General features: G+C 41.8%; 1 protein-coding gene across 1 annotated transcript in view; it reads right to left on the bottom strand.

Annotated features, from left to right (window-relative positions):
• Positions 1 to 22,259, bottom strand: part of thada (THADA armadillo repeat containing) — a 114,012-nt gene that overhangs the window by 60,788 nt on the left and 30,965 nt on the right. Inside the window, exons 27-28 of the mRNA XM_040044668.1 lie at positions 15,831 to 15,920; positions 9,000 to 9,131 (exon numbers count right to left, since the gene is read on the bottom strand). Of these exons, the coding sequence (XP_039900602.1) occupies positions 9,000 to 9,131; positions 15,831 to 15,920 (222 nt within the window). The remainder of the gene's footprint in view (positions 1 to 8,999; positions 9,132 to 15,830; positions 15,921 to 22,259) is intronic.

Consider the following 22,259-nt stretch of genomic DNA (forward strand, 5'->3'; position numbering starts at 1 on the left):
GCAAAAACAATCCTTCTTTTACTTTACCACCAAAACTCTTTCTTTGTCCGGACTATTTTGCTGTGTGGAAAACCACTAGAATGTGTGTCAAATTAAAAAACATCCGGTATGAACCCGACAAGCATAATCATGGCTGCACGTAACTGTACATGCCTGGTTAGGCAGACAGCCAGCATAATGTAAACGTAATCATGTAAACATAATCATGTTCGCACTGCTATTTATGCTTCTGTCAGTTTTGTGTAGATCTTTGATATTACAACAGCCCGTATGAACTGAGCCATATTCAAATTGCCCACAGGCAAAAACCCAAAGACATCCAGTTAACAGTGAACGTATCAAAAAGATCTCATAACCTAAAATAATATGTGTCAAGTTTTCACCTGGAAATCAAACTACACTGAAAGTTACAGAATGTAAGGTTTTCACGTTATCGGCAGATTGCAGTCAACTGACTTCTGTTTTCTTAGTCCTCCCCAATTCAACAGTATAACCCTCGCTACGGTGGCCGCTGTAGGACATATCAAAAACATTAACTTTAAACTACATCTCATAAGTCTGCAGGTGGCCAGTGTGTTTATGTTATTATTTGGACCAGATACAGATCTAACCTGGTGTTTTCCCCCCATCTGTGGAAGGCCTCTTTACTCTTGAAGAGGCTGTAAAACTTTGTGAAAGGTGTCCAATGTGGGCCAGTCATTTAGAGAAGCCCACTTCTGACTGATAACAGCGATGCTGAGGTGAGTGGGTGAAGATATCCTGAACTTTTCTGTGGGTAAGCAGCACTGCTGTTCCTTCCTGTCGTGTTCGGGTCAAATTTGACTGATTTACAACTTAAAACAATCATAAATACTGTTTTGGTTTTTACATCTGATGGCCTCGAGGCCTTATGACATCCTCCACACTGTGCAGGTGAACATATGAAAGTGATGATCACCTCTTTCATGGAATGTTGAGTATTTTAATCAACCTTGTTACATCTGTGGTGTTCCCGGTCAAGAGTGACCACCATAGGAGATGAGTGGGAATCCACTAAACCCCCCCTCCCATTGACTGAATGACCCCCTGAAAGACCCACTTTACGACCTACTGATTGACCCACTGAACTGAATTTGGTGGTGAAAAATGTTTGTTATGCTAATTTAAGAGCTGTTAAAACAGGCCGGGAAGACTAAAGTAAGGGGGGGGGGGGGGGGGTGTACACAGAACTGGAGGGTTAAAGCTGATGTTATTAGCCTGTGTTCATCTGTGTCGATCTAAGATTACTAGACTCTGACGCTTAGTGAATAAACTCTCATACAATGTGAAAATGCAATCAAACTATTTATCGGAGAGAAATTGTGAGTGTTTTAATGTTTTTAGGTCACTTAAACCAAACGTTAGTCGGAACGGTCTCGTGTCTAATCTGCTGACATTAAGTACTTCTGACAATATCAGGAATAAACAAGTATCTTGTTGCACTATTTCTTGTGTTAGAGCTCTGACTTCGGTTCAGAAGACTTGAGGCTTGAGGTGATGAAGAAGAGGATGATGTTTTAGAAAGATGCCAGTCACACTGTCCCTTTCCTTCAAATTATTATTATTTGGTGAAGGAGACCCCTCTCAGTTAATAAAACACAGGTATGACCCTTCATGTCTTAAGTTTGAAGGTTCAGGCATGAATTTCAGTGCTCTACACAGCACGCAAACTCCTACAAGTTCTCTTTTGCACGGCTTTTGGGAAACCATCTTGTATCTTCTAATTCTACAGTGCTAGTTTTCATCAGTTTCATAAACTCCTTGCCGCTACTAGTTGGCCTGATTAGCACACAGGGTACAGCTTCAGTTTACATTATGAAATGTAATCCTGTAATGTGTCAGTAAACTATTTCCTTTTTATGTCAGGCATAGTTCAGATACTGATGGCAAGTTTGGTCTTCTCTAGGCATTTGTTCACCATTCGTCATCGTGGGGAAATGCACTGCATTGTATTAAAAAAACAAAAACAAAAAGAAACTGATAGCAGTCCCTTTTGAAGTCAGTTTATAGGCATTTCTGTGCCCTTTCTAAAGAAATGAGATGTGAGACAGTGCGGGCCAAAAAGGAAAGGAAGGGAGTGGTGCAGGCAGGGTGAGCAGAAATGCCTGGGCTGGATATCACGGGATATAAATCACTACCACAACACTCTGAGGGCTTACAGTTAAGATGGAGAGACAGAGAAAAGGAGAGGCGCTCCAAGGAGATAAGACAAACTGTTTTAAAGACACTGCGGACAGGAATGAAGCCATTAATTATTATAACAAATGTCCGCTTCTCGTCATCCTCCCCCATTTTCTCGTCATCATCATTATTCACTCCGTCATTACGCATGCAGGTGTGACGCTTGCAGAGGGCCCGGCATCGAGGGAATGTTACAAATCTAGTGAGGATGAGGTGGGAGGTTATGAAGATTTAAAAAAATAAATAAATTTGCTATGCGGTGTAAAGGAGTTATACCACAGTATGTGAGTATGGTGCTCTGGCCTGTCAACAGGTGAAGCTAAGCAACATTTAATCCTTGGAGGTGACGGGTCAGGTCTTATGGAGACGGGGAGCACGCGGTGGGCGACAGCCATCGGCCTCATCAGACACGTCCTGCACACGCCTGGGGTAGATGGGTTGGGGGATGGAAAGGGGGTATCGCAGAGAAACATGGCTGGAGCCAAAGAAGTTGTGGCTGGGCTATATTTAACATCTCCAACATGTGGGCTTCATTTGGCTAGATGTGTGTGCTGCATGCCTTCTCTGACAGTGCCAGACTCAGCCGAAAGCCCTTTTATTTTCACCCACAAGAGATGGAACTCTAAAGGCATAACTACGAGATTTCACTGAGGTTCCGATTTTTTATTTTTTTAAGAACGTATGCATTCAACGAAGGCAAAGTCACACATTTACAGGTGCAAATGGTAACGGCTCCAGTTTATGACCCAGTCAGCTTCTGATCACACTTCACTTTCCATTTTCTATGTGTGTCACTAAATATGGAGTGAAATGAATTATTCAACAGGTTATTATCAGATGCGAGTTAGATGGCTACCTAGAGCTGGGCGATAGAACGATAACGGTATGTATTGCGAAATAACTTTTTCTCGATAGAAAAATTAAACTATTGCGATAGACCTCACCGCTCTTGTCTGCTTTAAAAAAAAAAAGGAAAAAAAAAAAAGAACAGCCAATCCAAATTAAGTAGACCGAGAGTGTAACCGAAGGTTACCGAAGATAAAACAGATGATGGTTCCAATGCCGGAGAGACTGTTGAACGGAAGAGCCATAGAAGTTCCGTAGTGTGAAGGTATTTCGGCTATTTCAAGTCTGACAAAAAGAGTAGCGCGCACTGTAAATTGTGCCGAAAGCAAGTCTGGAAATACAATAAACCGGTGCATGCTCAGTCTCTGACTGGAAGCGCTAATTCGTCATTCGGCTTTTGTCAGACTAAAGTAACTGTTAAAACTGTTTGAAAAGCGAAGCTATACAACAAGGAGAGATTGAGAATTTCCTTTTAGTTCTCAGTTTATTTAATATTGACAAAAGTTAGTCAATTTTGTCTGTTCTTCTGTAAAACAAACTAAGATTTATTTTTAGAATTAATAATTTCTAAGTTGAATTGACAATTTAGCCTGTTTTGTTTGTTCTATTTTGAAACTTAAACGCTTTAGCGGCTGCCTTTTGTGTAGTTTGCAATATTTGCCTTTATTTATCTGAAAAAGTCTCATGTTCCTTAAGTACATCTACTCTGTTCAACTTATTATGGGAAATAAATATTTCAATCAAAACAAGCTGCTGATTATTTCACATTTTACTTGTGAGCAACGGCACATTTAAATCTTACAAATATAGTTATTTGGCTTATATCGTGATAGATATCGTTATCGCCTGAAATGAAAAAAACATATCGTGATATGAAAAAATCTCATATCGCCCAGCTCTATGGCTACCCCATACTGCATGTAGTTCTGCTGGAGGTTTCTTCCTGTTAAAAGGGGGTTTTTCTTTCCCACTCTCGCCAAGCGATTGCTGAAATTACTGTATGGCCTTTACCTTACAGTATAAATCGGCTTAAGGCAACTGTGGTTGTGATCTGCCTATATAAACAAAAATGAAGTGTTTTGCAGCGTACGACTGAAGACGTGGATCAGACTAGAAACAGTTACAGAACCAGCCCTTAAGTGTGCAGTCAGACAGAGTGTACAGATGGAGGAAAAACCAAATGCGATCAAGACCAGATTACCAATACAGGTGAAATAGTCTTGGAGGTCTCTAAAGATCCTGAGGCAACACGTCAGCGCCTAAAGAGCTGCTGGTAAAAACTTCAAACTGGAAAAAAAGAAAGTTAGACTATTTTTGTAGTCATAACTGAATCCAGACATTGTTTTAAACATTCTGACACATATCCGTAGTCCAATAACAATTGTCTCTGTAATAAAGGGTACAATGCCAGCAGGAAATGCTACAACTTAAAAGCACTGTTTAATGGAGCCAACTTGTCAAACTGAAAACAACATGATTTTTTTTAAAAGGCTAAATATTTGGGGCACTAGCAGCTTTGCATTTCCTGTTCTTTGACTTTGCTATGTCTTATAACCTTGAGCTACACTATTATGTACAAACACATACCTTATTAGCATTACTCATACAACAGGGTTGAACTTGACTGTTTTAGAGGGCAGAGGTTTCACCCTCACACACTAGAGTTTCGTGCAATAAGTACTAATCCTGAAAGATCATTGGGAAGCAGAATGACTGCGCTAACCTGGCAAAGGACCAGTAGCAATAGTTGCCCCAAATCTCCACCTTTAAACATAACAAAGGTTGGATGAAGGAAAACACAAAACAGTCATAATTCCCCTTGAGGTGCAGAGGAACGTGAACATCTAAACAAAATTCTCATGCCAGTTCCTTCAAACAGTTGATGAGAATTTTGCACGCTAACACCAAGTGTCACCCTCACTGTGGCACTGAAGACACTGAGGTCAATGCAAAGGGAGTCAGACTACTCCTCTGGGGAGGCACAGATGTTAGCATGAAACTTGAATTCCTTTCAAACTTTGAGTCTGGGCCAAACAAACTAAAAGAGCTGCTCAACACCAGAATATATTATACAGTAAACCGCAAACAATACAGCTCTACCGTTTCACTAAAAATGTGACAGATGTTTATCCAATCTACTTGAAAATTGGAGGATTTACTGCCTGGTTAGTTTGAGGTATTTGGATGAGTGGTTCTTATATTCCAGTTAACAAGTCTGTAGGGTGAGGGGCACTAGCTTTGTGAAAACACTGACTCATTTTAAATCTCATTCCCCAAAATCTAACCCTAAGCTTAAGCATCGCAACTAAACTAAACATTAAAAAAAACAAAGGTAGACGTAGCCATGGAGACAAAGACACCTGCCTGCCAAAAAAAAAAAAAAAAAAAAAAAAAAAAAAGGCCACTGCACTAACAATAAAGCCAAATCCCACAACTACTGTACATCTCCTCACAAAGCATGCTACAATACCAGTTTTATGTCTCCTCACTATGCCAGCCACTAGAGCAGGGCGATATGACCAAAAATATTTATCACCATATACATTTGAAAATTTGCAATAACGATATAACTGACGATATAATTGACATGAGACAAAATACTTTACAACTCCACAACTTTATTAGTGCAAAAAAATAAAAAACAACCCATCAATGTATTTTCACTTAAACAAGCAGCTGTTTTTTTTATGTGCATTAAAGTTATATAAAAATTTAACAGTGCAAAATTCCTTGCTGACAGTTTAACCAAAAAGGCATTTCCAGTGGAAACTGGCCGACATATCCTCAGTATAACCATGTATAATATCCACAAAACTTAAAAGAGGTTATACACACACAATACGGTAATATTATGTTGAAGCACAGTACGTATCACTCTGCGAGGCTCCTGCCTACGATAGCCGTAATGCTCCAACAATCCATCAAGCGGTGCGGCTTCGTAGCTTAGCAAAGTCGTACTAAAACATTTGACAGATTTTGGAGCGCTGTGTACATAAAATCGTTTTGAGGTCGGTAAACACAACCAGAACTCATACATAAGGCACACGGGATTATAAGGGGCTCTGTCGATTTTCAGAAAAATCAAAGGATTGATTTTAAGTGTGCCGTATTTTCCAAAAAACCACAGTAATAACGACGGCCCGCTAGCATGCTCTACCAAAAATAGTGCTTTGTTGTGTATCTGACGGTTGAAAGCCAAACCAGTTCCACACTGAAGTTGCAGCATTTTTACAAACCACTTCTGCTTCATCCGTTTCATTCAACGATACGCTTTCGCCCTCATTCTCCATCGCCGCCGCCATGCTTTTTCCGCCATGTGCGTATGAAAACAAAGGCACCGTGCATGCACGTTTTACCCAATTTCTATCGCGATATTTCATTTTCTTATCGTTGCCCAACATTATACCAGTATTACTGTGAACGGTATGATATGGCCCAGCCCTACCAGCCCCTACCAACACACATACAGCACCCACATGCAACCACTATTATCTAAACCATCAGTAGTGCATTCCAACCTCAAGGTCAAAGCTTAACTCCCTATATCCTCCCAAACACGCGCGCACATCCACACACACAAAGTCGGACGCACAAGCTATCCAGCTGTAAAAATACTGCATCAATCATCTGGCTGGACAATTTACACATCAGATAAACTATTCAGAATAGCTATAGTGACAGAATAGCTTAAAGAAATTTAATCAGAAGGCTCTGCCTTGCACACATAACACAATAGTGATTTCCGTACAAAGTGAAAAAACCTTCACACCCACCTTTTCTTTGCCACAAAGCATCACCAGCTGTGTTCTTGCATTCCAGAAAACATGAGCTTCAGCCTCCACCACCTTAGTTGTGCTGCTTTTATTTTATACACCTTATCAAGGTGCTGTTGAAGGGTGTAGGCGTGTTAAATGCTGAGATCAGGTATTATTTTCTTGGGATGCCAAATCTTGTGGACACACAAGGTTGAAGCTTACAGTTCTTATTTGCAGGTGCAGCATAAGAACATCTTCCAATAATATTTGTACATTTCTCCATTAGAGGAATGTAACAAAATGAAGTTGTGACTAAAGTTTCCCACTCGCCTGAGAGGTTCACTCTCCAGTAAACAGTGAGTGGATTCAGACGAGCTGCAACGCGAGACAACACACACATGCGCTGCTCGCTGCAGGAACAGCTCACACTAGATGGGTGTTTTGTCTTAGTGTGGAAAGACACAAAATCCTACAGACGAACACAAAACAATCTCTCTTGTAGCCATGGCGAAACCTTAGATTATATCACAGCGATTGTACCAGTACTGAAAAACAACAATGAATTGATGACAGCACATCCATATCAAAGATGCAGAAACACCTGTGCAAACAATACAAATGAAAGAAGCCCCGCACACACACAAACACACAAAATATTTAGACCTTTGCTGATTGTGAATTGTTCTATAGTTAGAAAGAAAAGTTCAGATAAACTTAGTTTGAGAGGTTTATCACAGCTGAGTGAGCAGGTGTGGGACTCTCTTGGGTTGGACAGAATTCCTTTGGTTACATTTTTTCTTTCAGACTTTACATAAGCAGGCAAAGTGACTGGAAAAGGCAGGGTGGGAGAAATGCTCATTCAAGTCCACTGTTATGAGTGGAGGGATGAATAGTGACAGGAAACAAGGAAACATCACAACGCAGGGACGACAGTCATGAAATAAAAGTCATGTGTGTGCCAATCCAACACGGCCAAAGTTTCTAATAATGAAAGGTCAGCGTATGAACAAATATTTCCTCTGAGGCAAAAGCACAGCCTTCCCTAAAGCCTGTGCTTTTCTCTGTTAATGGCATAACTGATATCCGGAATTTTGCAATGTCAAAAACAGCTCTGACTGGGAATTAGGGCTGGGCGATATGTACAAATTTTCCAACCGACAATCGTCAGTCCAATAATCAACGATGGGCGATATATTGGGCGCAGGATGACCGGAGCAATGTAATCATGCACAGACTGATTTGCGCATTTACAACACAGAAGAAGTCCAAACATGGACGAACTAATCCCCTAATTAATTGTTTATCGCGTTAGTCGTCATGATGGCACGTTAACGCTGACAGCACTAAAAAAAATATAAAGTCGCCAATTTGGGATTTCTTTGGCTTTAAACCAGATGACAGAGGGAAACCTAAGGAAGTGTGCAGACGTATGGTGCGAGCAAAGTACTCAAACACGACTAACTTGCATGAGCATGTACCTGTCCACCTGACACTGGCTGAGTATCCTAGACTATCACCAGCTTCTGCAGCTCCATCAACAAGCATTTGGGCGCACTCTGAGGACGGTGCATGTGCTCGCAGAGGAACGAGGGTGCTGTTAAAACAGCGCTACTATTTTTTTTTCCCCTTCTGTTGACTGCTTCTATTAGCTCCATCGTTATTAGCAAACTTACTCATGGGCAAATAAATAAATCACTCTTGTAAGAATGATCGACGATAGCTGATATATTCATCCAATCGCCCAACATTGAGTGCATACACAAAAACATCATTAGAACATCGCTGAACTGACTACCACATCAAAAGAAGAAGATGAATAGAGCGGATGAATCTCCATGTCTCAGTCAGAATGCTTGGTGTGGGTTAAAACATTCTCCACTTCACAGAAAGCAGCCACAGTCCTGACCACCCGTGTCACATGTTCATTGTATGTAAGAAGACAGGAGAGAGAAATCCACTGGAGTGTATCAAACCAGCAGAAAACATATTTGGGTCTGGATGCATTTTGCTTCCCTGGAGACACTGCTAAGTCCCCTGCTTTGCATCTTTGTGGTTTGGGCAAACCTGTAGAGTCCATGCAGCTGAACTGCGCTGTTTGTGAAACTAACCCACATTTGTAGAAAATCGTCAGTAATGGTCTCGGTTGTTGTGACTCCACTCTTTCCGCTGTACCTGTGCATGCATGCGTGGATCACCTACCTCATGATGAAGGGCATGAAAGGTGCGAGCCCCAAAGGAGAAGAGGATCCATCCATGGGAGAAGGGTAGAGCCGACTGAGAACCAGCAGCAGCAAGAAGAGACTGGGGTGCAGCTTCACCTGACCGCTGTCACTGAACATGTACACAAACACGCACACAATTAACGTTATCTAGAAAGTAAAAGTCATAAATCATCAATGGTAAAGCCGTTAAATGAATGGATACTTCAAGGCAACACTCCTGCCGTCGCTGTAATGGCAGAGAACCGATAAACTGAACGCTGTTTTGGATAATCTTCTTCAGACATGATCATGAGGGACTCTGTACACATAAAAGAAGTTGTTAGCAAAGGAAAGGGCCTGAAACGTGGGCTCTAGGACTAACCTTCACCTCTCTAGTGAAGGGTTGTTAACAGCCCATAGATAAATGTGGGGCTTATGCTAACATACAGTCAAACTCTATGAAGTTGAACTTCAGGAGTCTCTATGGCAGAACTGCACAGTAATTCTTTCTTCACTTTCTTGCCCTTTGCTATGAGTTCATAGTTAAATGAGAATATCCTCTTGTCTATCGGCTAGTGATGTGCGGATTGATCCTGAAATATCGATTCCTCCGATACCAATCATTTATGTTCTAGAATCAATTCTCACATTAAAATATCGATATTTTAGTAATTTAGAGTAAATTTGTAGTTTACCATTAACAGGAACACAGTGGAAAGAAACTATAACATTCGGATTGTCTACATTCAAAGGAACTACTTCCTCTTCCGCCTTTCATAGTCATGTGCGAAATACGGCTGTATAAATGTCTCGCCGCCCCTTGGCGCGCGCACTCACAACAATGGCTGAGCGTAATTGTGCAGACTTATTTTACCTCCACAAACAGCTGAGACGTGGTTTGCAATACATGTGGCAAAAAAGTGAGGTGTTGTGGCCATACTAGGGAGACATTCAAAAGGGCTGTTGGGGGGGGGATAAATACATTTTACAGTGTTTATTTATAGGATAAAATACGTTAAATGTCACCGTTATTATTGGCCGGCCCGGAAACAGCGGGGGTGTCCAAATTCAGAGGCTGCTTCCACCTGAGGACCCGGCCTTCGCGGTCTAAAGAAAGCCGGGTAGTACGTCACAGGCTCTCTCGGTGGAGAGAAACTCGGCCGTCTGCTCCTTGCTTTCTAAATATAACAGGGCGCTGGCGTAAACTCTCGACCGTCTCACACTTTATTTAATCAGTTTGACGTTTATTCAGCTGTGTGAAAACCCCGGAGGAACCCTCCCGAGGGATTAATAAAGTTTAATTTAATCTAATCTAAAAACTTTAATCTCAGCCAAACCGATTTACCCACGAACAAATAAAACATTGAAAAAGCCAAACAATAACATTTTTAGGTTATCAAAGTGACTTATATATCATGTTTAACCCGAGTAGCAAAAGACCGCGGGGGTTTGAAGACGATGTGTCGGTCGGCTCAGATATTTGAAGTTTACACAGCTACATTCTCACCTGAAAATATGTTAAAAGTTTTTTTGCGACCCAGAAAGAGAAATAAGAGTAATATTAAAACTAAGTCGCTGCCGTCATTGCTGGAATTGGCTGGGCCGCACTATGAATTCTGCGATACGGTTTTTCAATTTTGTTGTCCGGGTGGAAAATCGGGGGAAATTCAGGAGAATGGTGCCTCCGGGAGATTTTCGGGACGGGCACTGAAATTTGGTATTCTCCCGGAAAAATCTGGAGGGTTGGCATGTATGGTTGTGGCAACATCACTAACCTTGTCAAACACCTCACAGTAAATCATATCACAGAATATGACGAGCGTATGTTGAGACGAACTGAAGAGGAGGACAGGTGCTGCTAGGGCGAGACAGACGTCTCTCATGGAGTCCTTTAGTGCTGCAGGCAGGCAAAGTGTTCAAATAGGCACAACTTCAGTTTTTTTTATTTCTATATGATGAACTCTGCATTATTAAGTAATAAGAACAAGTAATCTGATGTCCTGTAATCATTATGATGCTATAATTTGAGATACAATAAATAAAATAAGTTTTTGCACAAAGTATCGGATCAGTATCGTCGATACCACCCTGAATATTACTTGGTATCAGATCGGAAAGGAAATCAGTGGTATCGCACATCACTACTATCGGCTGACTATGAAGCTAAAGCAGCAGACGATTAGCTAAGCTTAGCACAGAAAGACCGAGCTAATGAACAGCACTTGTTAGCATAGCACTAGCAGTTAAAACGTTAAAATCGGTGTAGTGTTCACGTGACAGGAACTCGAGGAAAAGCGCTTTTTAGCTCCTGGAATTCATCTATAGTGGTGAGAAATAAACAGTCTGATGTGGCGCTCACTGCAACAGGATCAAACAGTGAAAAGTCACCTGAAAAGCACAGATAACCAAAGTTACCGTGCAAAATTTAACTGGCCTAAATTCCTCTTGCTTTTTAATAGACTCTGCATGTCTAAAACCACCCACGCTCTCAAACAGTCATGTCCTCATCAGTCCTTGAACCGAGCTTTTCACCTCCCTCTTCTCCTCCATCCAAGTCTCTTCACTGCCAGCTGAGTCAGAATGGAAAAGTGTCTCTCTGCCAGCGGTTTCACAGTTTCACTCTGACACACTCGCAGGGAAGGAAGCAGGGAGGAAAATAGAGACGGGGAAAGAAACAAGGACTCAAAGAGCAAAATAAAATGAACCTTATGTAGTGTCAACAACGAAGTGCAGCCCCGCTTTGCCTTCACGAGCTTTAGTTTTTCCTGTCTTGAATATAGAAACATGAGGAGGAAACAGTGTTTCAGCTTGACGCTGAACTTTGTGAAGGTCTGCTAATGTGACTGTATCAGGAGAGCAGTACATCCTTTGGGCCCTGTCATTAGTCATGAGGATCTCAGAACGGAGACCTTCCCTCCCGCTCCTTCCCTGAGAAAACATCGTATGCTTTTCATTACTTCGTTAAACAAAACACTCACAGAGAACCGTCCACTGGGACTGCCGCAGATCGGCAAGATGGGAAATGTAATAGCGGCCCAATTAGTAACTGGTCTAATGCGTTTAATGTCACAGTTCAGTCAAGCACAGCGGGACAGGATGTGATGTCACAGAAACAAGGGACTGGGCTGGTGGTGGAGAGGGGGGCATACAAGGCCTTGTTGGGATGCAGCTGAAGGCAGAAACATTTGACAGGATAAAAAAGCGACTCTGTGGCATTTAATGCTGTCAGATCCTTCTGTGAATGTTTGCTTTCTCTAACCCAAACTCCTCAATCATCTTCAACAGCCGGGTGTTTGATGAAACAGCCTATTTTTATTTTGTCTCGTTTAGAAAGAGAGTGGAAACAGAGCGCTGACCTTAAGTATATGAATTCTTCATTTAGAAAGGAGTGAAGGGGACACAGTAGCAAAGAGACACCAAAGAAGCTCTAAAGTAAAGTCAAGCTGCAGCTTACGATTTATTCCACTGGTAGACAAATAAATCATCCACTGTGTTTAGAAAATGACTTGGAATATGATCCGAAAACTGTTTTCTTTGGACGTGCAGGCAGAGGCAGATAAGATGAAGCGCTGCTACAAATCAGAGCGGATTAAAAATGCGGGCGGTGACCTGAAATACTTTTGCAGATAAATCTGCTTTGCTACGCAGAGATAATAAAATTTGAAATCTGAAACAACAAGTCGTCTCGGAGCATATATGAGAGCATGCTTAGGCCCCTCCGAGATAGTCTTTTCAAAATTAAATTTAGAGTGTTTAGAGTGAGTGCATATACAAGCAGACACTGTGTGACAGGAGGACTATAGGAAGTACTATAGGAGGTAAAACAGAGGATACCAGAAACAAATGCTACGCAAAATGTACTCACAGGTCATTCAAAACCCTCCATTTAATAATCAGGAATCAAAATAAGAAAGGCACTGGCAGAACACATAAATAAATCTGATTCTTTTGGTCTGGACAGTTTTCGTCCCCCGTGGCGTGTGATGAAGCTGATTTTTAGTTGTTGTTTTTTTACCTTGCTTCCTTTCATTTAAGGAATAAAACAAGTGAAAGCCATAATAAATAATAACTATTAAATAAGTCAAGAAACGTGCTCACCTGAAGCCCCGGTCACACAAACATCGAGACCCCGCTAAACGACTGAAATTTACATTTTCATTTGCTAGGTAGCTGGTGGTTGCTTGGTGTCAACGAATCTGCATTTCTTCCCCAGCAACCGGTGGTTGCCAAGAAGTTGCCAACTGGTCTCTAGGCCTGTGTGAATCTGATATATAACCTGTGACTCTGAGCCGAGATTCGGTTTGCAGACATTGAAGGAAGGAGAAGCCTTAAAGAACAGCAATTGTTTTTTTGTCCCATCACATATACACTGTGATAATACTGGATGCTAACATTAAGCATGAACAGAGTTTAAAAAAAGAAAACAAAACAAGGTTAGCATATATGTGCAAGTAATGTGTTAGCAAAAAGCCGTGGTTTCAGGGATTTTAATCTATTCTCGGATCTTTAAGTGAAGGGATATCTGAGGCTGACAGTGGGTGGATAAGAACTGTGAATCTTTTTCATCTAGAAAATGTCTGCACAGTCTGATTACCTAAGGACCAGACACTCCTGCACCAGGAAGGACCCACTGCAGCAGGATAAGGTCTCAGAGTGGATCTGAGACAGTCAGGGTATCACATGGAGTCTGTGCGACTTTCTGAAGCAGTCTACTAGGGCCCACTCGGGTCTCAGTGACGCAGGTTTCGTCATCAGTGGGTCTGTGTGGAGCTCCATGTGCCTGCCTGGTTTTTGTGACTGCGTGGACTCATCCACTTAGAATTCCTATTGCAATGCACCCACTATGCATGCTCTCCAGGTGCCGGACTTTAAGTGGAAGTCTGAAATCTAACAGGAATGACTGCTGGGCCGTTGGGTTTCCAGCGCTCCACTTAACGTTCACCGCCGCGTCTCCAAAGTCTTTCACGTGTATCACAGGTGCTCGTTGTGAACCTGCTGCTATCTGTGAACAGGATGGTGTGCAAGTGGTTCATCTGCCACTTTTGGCGTTCTTGGGCAAAGGACCTAATGTGATGCTCATGGAGTTTGTTTCTTACTGTTTGACTGGATAAATGTACATGAGCAGCTCTCTGGTGGTTACTTTGTAAATACATGAAATGGATTCACAATGTTTTGTGCTTTCTAACTCAACACATTCATATCCCTGAAGTTCATCTGACTTTGTTTGATACCATGATGAGTACCTTTATCTTCATTTAAGGATAGTATATATAAAATATATGGATATACAGTGTAACATGTTGCCAAAAAAACAAAAAAGGAGAATGATGGCAGAAAGATGGTGCTTTAAACAATATTTATATAACAATAAAATAAAAACAGTTTAAACTCATGGTGGGAGTCATTTTTAAGAGGTAAGAATCAGAGTGTAGGGGGTTGATTATACAGAGATCACTGTTCAGCTGTACAGGCAGTGATAACAGGTCATCTCTCACAGTAACCAGCTGCTGTCAGGGAAACACCCTGTACACTAGCTGCCCTGCATCAAACACTTGGTGACTCTAATAAGGCTCGAATGCCTGTAGAGAGCATGCCATGTGCTGGTCCATCTGCATTGCTTTGCTATCAACAAGTGAAACTGAGCTTTTGGAGCTAATAAAGCTCATAAAGTAATGAAAAGCGTCTTTTATCAGGAGTAAAGACTTCAGAATTGTTTGAATCCATACAGCAATAAAAACTGTTTAATAGTCACTACAGTGAGTATTAAAAGAAGATAATCAGAGTCAGCTTTGCAGGTTTAAATACTGCCACCAAGAATTTTATTTAAAAACTATGATTACAAAGCTCATCAAGGCTGAAACATGCCAACATCAGCAAGACTTGTCTGCATGCAACAACAATGCTTACTGCAGGAAGAAGCACATACTCTGCTTGTCCAGTGTTTTCCATGTCAGCTTGTGTACTACACATCTCGCAGCTTTAGTAATAAGAGGGATTTCTGCAGGAAGGGCGGATTACATAATCCACAAATATACAGCCTTACACAGGTCCAGATCCTGCTTCTATAATCTTTCCTATATCGTTGGCCTATTTTGGAAACACACTCTTTCACGTCTGTTTAAAAAAACCACTAACAGCAGCCCTCTTACCTCCAGTCCTGCAGCGTATGGCTACAGTTTGGTGCGGTTGTTCTGTTTGGGTGGCGCGATACGCTGAGATGTGGGAAGTCAGACAGCCGGGATCTGGTTCCGTGGGAAATTTGCAAATGTTTTAACAAGGGTCGCGGGGAGTAGGGGGGAATTGTGAAAGAGCTGGCCTGAAAGAGCTTTCAATTAATTGGATCCATATTAAGATAAGGCCGCCTGGGCAGCTGTTGGATGACTCATATGCTTTTAAAAAGGGAGTCTGGAGTGAGCTGACAAAGATAAGACCGATGAACCCAAGTGGACCCAACTCTCCACTCCAAAAACTGCAGCAAAATCTCAACAAGACATTTGTTTTATTCGCTCGTAAAGCTCTGTGCTTTGAACAATTGTCTGTCAGCTAAGCAATTTAGAAAAAGGCCCACATGAGAATTCAATGCAGAGGAAAAAGAGCCGAGCTCTTTGAGAAAAACCTAGCTTCCGGACTGATGAAAAGTTGCGCTATCCTTGCTTCTTCCACCAGAAAGCCTGCCAGTGAAAAGCACCACTGCTTAATCAGCTTAAGCAAACAAAAAAGTCTGTCTTGTAGAGCTGAAATGCAAGTCAAAGTGAACCCATAATAGGACCAAGGATGTGCAAAAAGCCACGGCAAGTGTGCGTGTGTGGATTTAAGAGCGCCGCCTTACCTTTCCACTGTGGCTGCAGCTTCCTCCAGCTGGTTCAGAAGGAACGGGTATAGAGCCGGAAAGCGGGTGAAAAACTCTCGACCCGTCATCCTGCAGGCAGAGAGAGAGAGAGAGAGAGAGCTCTTACAACGACAATCAGAAATAAGGATTCACAAACAAGCATCTTTGATATATTCGGTGAAGTGTATAGTAAAGGTTCCATATAAAATATGATCTGCCAATTCATTAGGTACACCTGCTTAAGCGCTCATAGATGCCAATACCAAATTAGCCAATCAGATGGCAATACCACAATGTATTCAGACGTGTAAACATGGTCAAAATGACCATAGCATGGTTTTCAGAAGCAGGCAGGTATTTCAGAAACTGCTAATCTATGAGGAGTTTCCCACACAAGCATCTCTAGGGTTTACAGAGAATGGTGAGGAAAACAAAACATATCCAGTGAGCAGAAGTTCTCTGGGTGAGAAGGCCTTGTTGATGTCAGTGGACTGGCAGAACTGGCAGTAAAGCAACTACCTGTTACAATCAGGGTATGCAGAAGACCATCTCTAAACACACGTGCAGATGGGCTACAGCAGCAGAAGACCACACTGCTCCTGTCAGCCAACAGCATGAAATTCAGGGTAGAATTCCCATGACAATAGAAGCTTGGAAAAACATTGGCTGGTCTGATGAGCCCCGATTTCTGCCGTCATATTTGGATGATAGTGTCAGCATTTTGAATAAATGACATGAAAAGACGGATCCACCCTGCCTTTTTTTAATGATGTGGGCTGGGGGTACGTCCAGGACCGCTGTAGCACCAACTGAACATCATGTAAATACCACAGTCTACTCTACCTGAGTACTGTACCCGTCAAGTAGCAAAAATGCCAAGTCACAAAGCTTAAACCATGAAAAAAAAAAATGGCTTGTTGAACATGACGATGAGTTTAATTGACTAAAATACCCTTTAAAATCAGCTCTGTCTAATAGAGCACCTTTGGGATGTGGTGGAACGGAAGATTAATGCTACGGAAAACCAAAAGTCATAAGAAACGTTTAGAGAACTTGTGGTCACACACTGTGGTACGACACGTTTCACACCAGGTGGCATCCAGCTTTAACACCACCACCAACAAGGTAGCTGCTGCCCCTGGATTATTTACTATAATCACATATATGACATATATATAATTAAATATACATACATATATGTGATTAATTTCAAGCTTGAAAAGTGCACATTAAAATAAATGCAAACTCAGAGCAGCAGAGGCTGAGGAACTTGCGATCCCTATAAATGGAATTCGGGTATTTTTTCTTGTTTTCCGAGCTGTAATGCAGGACTTCCTCTTGAAACTCGCAGGGGGCAGGCTTAAGCCAAAACTCAAGAAGGCTGCTATTAAACAGTCACAGGACTGCTCTCACACACAGTGTGCTGCTCTGCCTGAAGAGTAAATAGACTCTGACAAGTGAAATATGTGGAGCCCACCCTTTATAGCAGACACTGAAACATTAGAGTAACAAACCTAAAAATGAAAGAAGGAATAAAGCTGGAAAGTTTATTACTTTTTGGATTGCTTGTCTGCGTCTATGAGGTTTGAAATATTATAGTCTGAAAAATGCTGGATGTAGAGCAAAGGAACATAGAAAGAAGGGTTGTTTGTTTGTAAGGAGAATTATTATGCAAAAAGAGAAATGAATGAAAATGAGCCCCTGTGGAAAAAAGTACTTTACCAGACGCCACTGAGCTAGAGTCGAAGATCGGAAGCAGCTGGGAAGCAAAACAGGAAGGTGATTTCAAGCTACAAAGAGATTCACAAGTAAAGCAAGTATAACGTTAAACAAGAGGACAAATAAAAAAGGAAACTAGTAGTTTTATTGTGCTCCAACTTGAGCTTCATTTACTTAAATTACTGTTAGTTGTGATTAAATTCCTATGTACCAGGAACTCCCCTTCTATAAAAGTGACAAACAGTACCAAGTCGAGCCATAGGCGATGGGGGGAGGGAGGTAATGGAGCGAGCCTCCTGCCAAATACTGAGAAGCTCTGATAAGGAGACGTTCTCGGGATAAATACTCTGTGTCTAAACAAATCAAACCTTAATGTTTGCTTACCCACACCTACAAACGGAAACTGATCTGTGTGTGGATCCATATACAGTGGGGCAAAAAAGTATTTAGTCAGCCACCGATTGTGCAAGTTCCCCCACCTAAAATGATGACAGAGGTCAGTAATTTGCACCAGAGGTACACTTCAACAGTGAGAGACAGAATGTGAAAAAAAAAAATCCATGAATTCACATGGTAGGATTTGTAAAGAATTTATTCGTAAATTAGGGTGGAAAATAAGTATTTGGTCACCTCAAACAAGGAAAATCTCTGGCTCTCACAGACCTGTAACGTCTTCTGTAAGAAGCTTTTCTGTCCCCCACTCGTTACCTGTATGAATGGCACCTGTTTGAACTCATCATCTGTATAAAAGACACCTGTCCACAGTCTCAAACAGTCAGACTCCAAACTCTGCCATGGCCAAGACCAAAGAGCTTTCGAAGGACACCAGGAAAAGTATTGTAGACCTGCACCAGACCGGGAAGAGTGAATCTACAATAGGCAAGCAGCTTGGTGTGAAAAAATCAACTGTGGGAGCAATCATCAGAAAATGGAAGACATACAAGACCACTGATAATCTCCCACGATCTGGGGCTCCACGCAAGATCTCATCCCGTGGGGTCAAAATGATCATGAGAACGGTGAGCAAAGATCCCAGAACCACACGGGGGGACCTGGTGAATGACCTGCAGAGAGCTGGGACCAAAGTAACAAAGGTCACCATCAGTAACACACTACAACGGCAGGGAATCAAATCCCGCAGTGCCAGACGTGTTCCGCTGCTGAAGCCAGTGCATGTCCAGGCCCGTCTGAAGTTTGCCAGAGAGCACATGGATGATACAGCAGAGGATTGGGAGAATGTCATGTGGTCAGATGAAACCAAAGTAGAACTTTTTGGTATAAACTCAACTCGTCGTGTTTGGAGGAAGAAGAATACTGAGTTGCATCCCAAGAACACCATACCTACTGTGAAGCATGGGGGTGGAAACATCATGCTATGGGGCTGTTTTTCTGCCAAGGGGACAGGACGACTGATCCGTGTTAAGGACAGAATGAATGGGGCCATGTATCGTGAGATTTTGAGCCAAAACCTCCTTCCATCAGTGAGAACTTTGAAGATGAAACGAGGCTGGGTCTTCCAACATGACAATGATCCAAAACACACCGCCCGGGCAACAAAGGAGTGGCTCCGTAAGAAGCATTTGAAAGTCCTGGAGTGGCCTAGCCAGTCTCCAGACCTCAACCCCATAGAAAATCTGTGGCGGGAGTTGAAAGTCCGTGTTGCTTGGCGACAGCCCCAAAACATCACTGCTCTCGGGAAGATCTGCATGGAGGGATGAGCCAAAATACCAGCTACTGTGTGTGCAAACATGGTAAAGACCTATAGTAAACGTTTGACCTCTGTTATTGCCAACAAAGGTTATGTTACAAAGTACTGAGTTGTATTTTTGTTATTGACCAAATACTTATTTTCCACCCTGGTTTACGAATAAATTCTTTACAAATCCTACCATGTGGATTCATGGATTTTTTTTTTCACATTCTGTCTCTCACAGTTGAAGTGTACCTCTGGTGCAAATTACTGACCTCTGTCATCATTTTAGGTGGGGGAACTTGCACAATCGGTGGCTGACTAAATACTTTTTTGCCCCACTGTATCCACTGCACCCCTTTTGCTGTCACATGTTTCTGCTTATGTATTCACACACACGTCAATAAAATGACAAACTTTATATTTAACACAGGCGGTCTCTCTGCTACAACCGCCATTCAGCCTCAGGGCCAATAAAGTTTTTATTTAACTCGACTCATCTAAATAAAGTCATTCCTAAAGGGAAGAGGTCTGCTCTGCCAAGCACTCGATCACAAGACTGGAGAGATCACATAGTGCTTCAGTCACAACTGGATTCTACACTACACACACACACACACACACACACACACACTTATTTAATATAAAAACACACAGTCATGGTTCTGCACATCCATCCCAGTAAACATGCTGACTTGAATCAGGTCAAATGGGATGCGTGTTTGTGTCCTTTCTCTCCTTCTCTCCGTCAGAGAAGGAGAGAGGATGAAGGCGGAAGTGTAGGGCTGTTTGATATAACGATATATATCCGATGACGATATGAAAACGTCTATGTTTCATATTATGCTCTCGTTTGTTTCATGGTGTCGCAAAATAAACTATTTACTGCAAATTTTATTCATCGTTTTGATGGTCACTGTAGAATTTCTTACAGTTCTCTCTTTCTCTTATATTTAATATAACCAAACTACGGACGGGCAAGCGACTGTTTTTATTCGTTGTCATTAGCAACAACGACGGTAAAACCATCGCGTGGCTCCGCCGTCCGCTTCTTTATTTTCCACATAAACCTTTCACAATAAAGCTGAAGATTCTGTTGAGAATTTTCAAAATAAACTGAATCAGGTGAAATAGTATGCAGAGCGTTTACGGACGAGAATCTAAAAAGAGCCGCCAGGTGCTAAAAAATAAACCTTAGAACATGCTTTTCCCCGCAGCACGTCGTGTAATAAATACTCACAAAGAAACTTATGTAACACTCGACCTCAGGTACACGCCGCCCAGCTGAAAACACTGCACGCAAATAGAGTTGCCCGAGATTCACCGAAAATGTAACATTTTTGTGATATATAACGTTGTCGGGACGATAAATGTCACATCGGGATATGAGATTTTGGTCATATCGTACAGCCCGCAGAGGTGTATGTGAAAAGGTCGTGTCTCGTTTGTGGGTTCATAGTTTTTACACCAACAGGTGACGGAGAAAATAAACTAAAAGTATTTTAATAGCATCTGTTTGTCTGGGACAGGTCTCTCTTACAAATGAGACATTGGATCTCAATGTGACTACCTGTATAAATAAAGGTTAAATAATATTTAAAAATACATTTTTATTCTTCTTCACTACATTTCACAGCCAAAAACTGTTTATTTTCAGTTCCATCAACTATGAGATATGAATCATGATTCCTGCAGTGCAACAATTTGATCACACAATTTGACTGAAGTGCTGACACGCTTCAATTGATAGGAGTTGTTGGACTTTTTCGACTGGAAACAGTCCAATGACAACTTTTAGAGTGAAATTTTAAATTTGCTTCTCATTCTGATGAAGACGGTGCCTCAGAATGACCTTTTTGGCCATTTATAGGAGCGAGAACCACTGAACTAAAATAACTGTCACGTAGCTGCAGCCATCATCAGGTTGACCAGCTACAATAGCACAACAGTGTTTGCGCAATGATACATCAGCGGTTACACACTAGCTCCACACATCCGCCTATAAAAAAAAAAAATACATAATTTAAATATAGCTTGCCTAATAGGTAGTTTCCTTTTGCAACTCTGCACAACTTCCCATTCTGATCGTTCGCACTTGTAGATTTGCAGCGCATTCAGTGAGCGTAGATGGGGAAAAGAGGATGAAATCTACCGAGAAGGGTCATTTGTAAACAAATCTATTTGTAGGTGGGGCCAAAAATGGAGTTTTCCAAGGAAAGTTTCCCACAGCGAAGTGGCACAAAACACAGTTGGGGTCATTCGTGGTGAATCCTCTCCCTCAGAAAGAAAAACGATCGATCGCACTTCTGCCTTAAGTTTCGATCAGAACAGGCTCTTTGAAAACTGCTGTTTGGTCTCCGAGTTAGTTTGAAGGATGAACAGATTTAAGATCAGATTTGGTTTTTGATTTTTTAGGGGAAGTCGTAGCATTTTCTTACTGCTCCCTAAGCCCATTTTTCTGATAACATATCAAATATAAAGACTACAGCACAAGCAAATCAAACTGTGCTGCTGAAGTTTAAAGTGAGAAAAAACCTGACACTTACTTGATCCCAGAGCATTCCCAGTATCTTAACACCCGGGTTAGCACACACTGAATGGATCCCAGGTTCCTTTTTCCACTGCTATTCCAGAGCTTGTTACAACTGGTAGGTTTTTTTGTTGCTTGGAGTGCAGAATACAATCTTTGCTCTGTCAGTTTTGTTTATGCTCACGTTTATCTCAACAAACTGTATCGGATCAGCATCACTGTGCGGTCAGCGAGAGGCGAGAGGGCCCAGAGCCTGGAGCTTAGTGGAACGGCGATCGGCAAGCAAACGACGCGCCTGAATGTGAGCAACTTCGAAAAATACACAGCTGAAATTCCCACACACCCCGAAATGTTCAGCTCTTTTAAACACACAAATACACATAATGATACAAATAAACTGGTTTGTGTGAGAAAGAGAGATGCGTTTATGCTCCGGCTTCAGTCGACCAAGAAACACACACACACACACACACACACACACACGAATATT

This window comes from Simochromis diagramma, unplaced genomic scaffold (assembly GCF_900408965.1).
Source record: "Simochromis diagramma unplaced genomic scaffold, fSimDia1.1 OVJJ01000486.1, whole genome shotgun sequence".
NCBI classification, from domain to species: Eukaryota; Metazoa; Chordata; class Actinopteri; order Cichliformes; family Cichlidae; genus Simochromis; species Simochromis diagramma.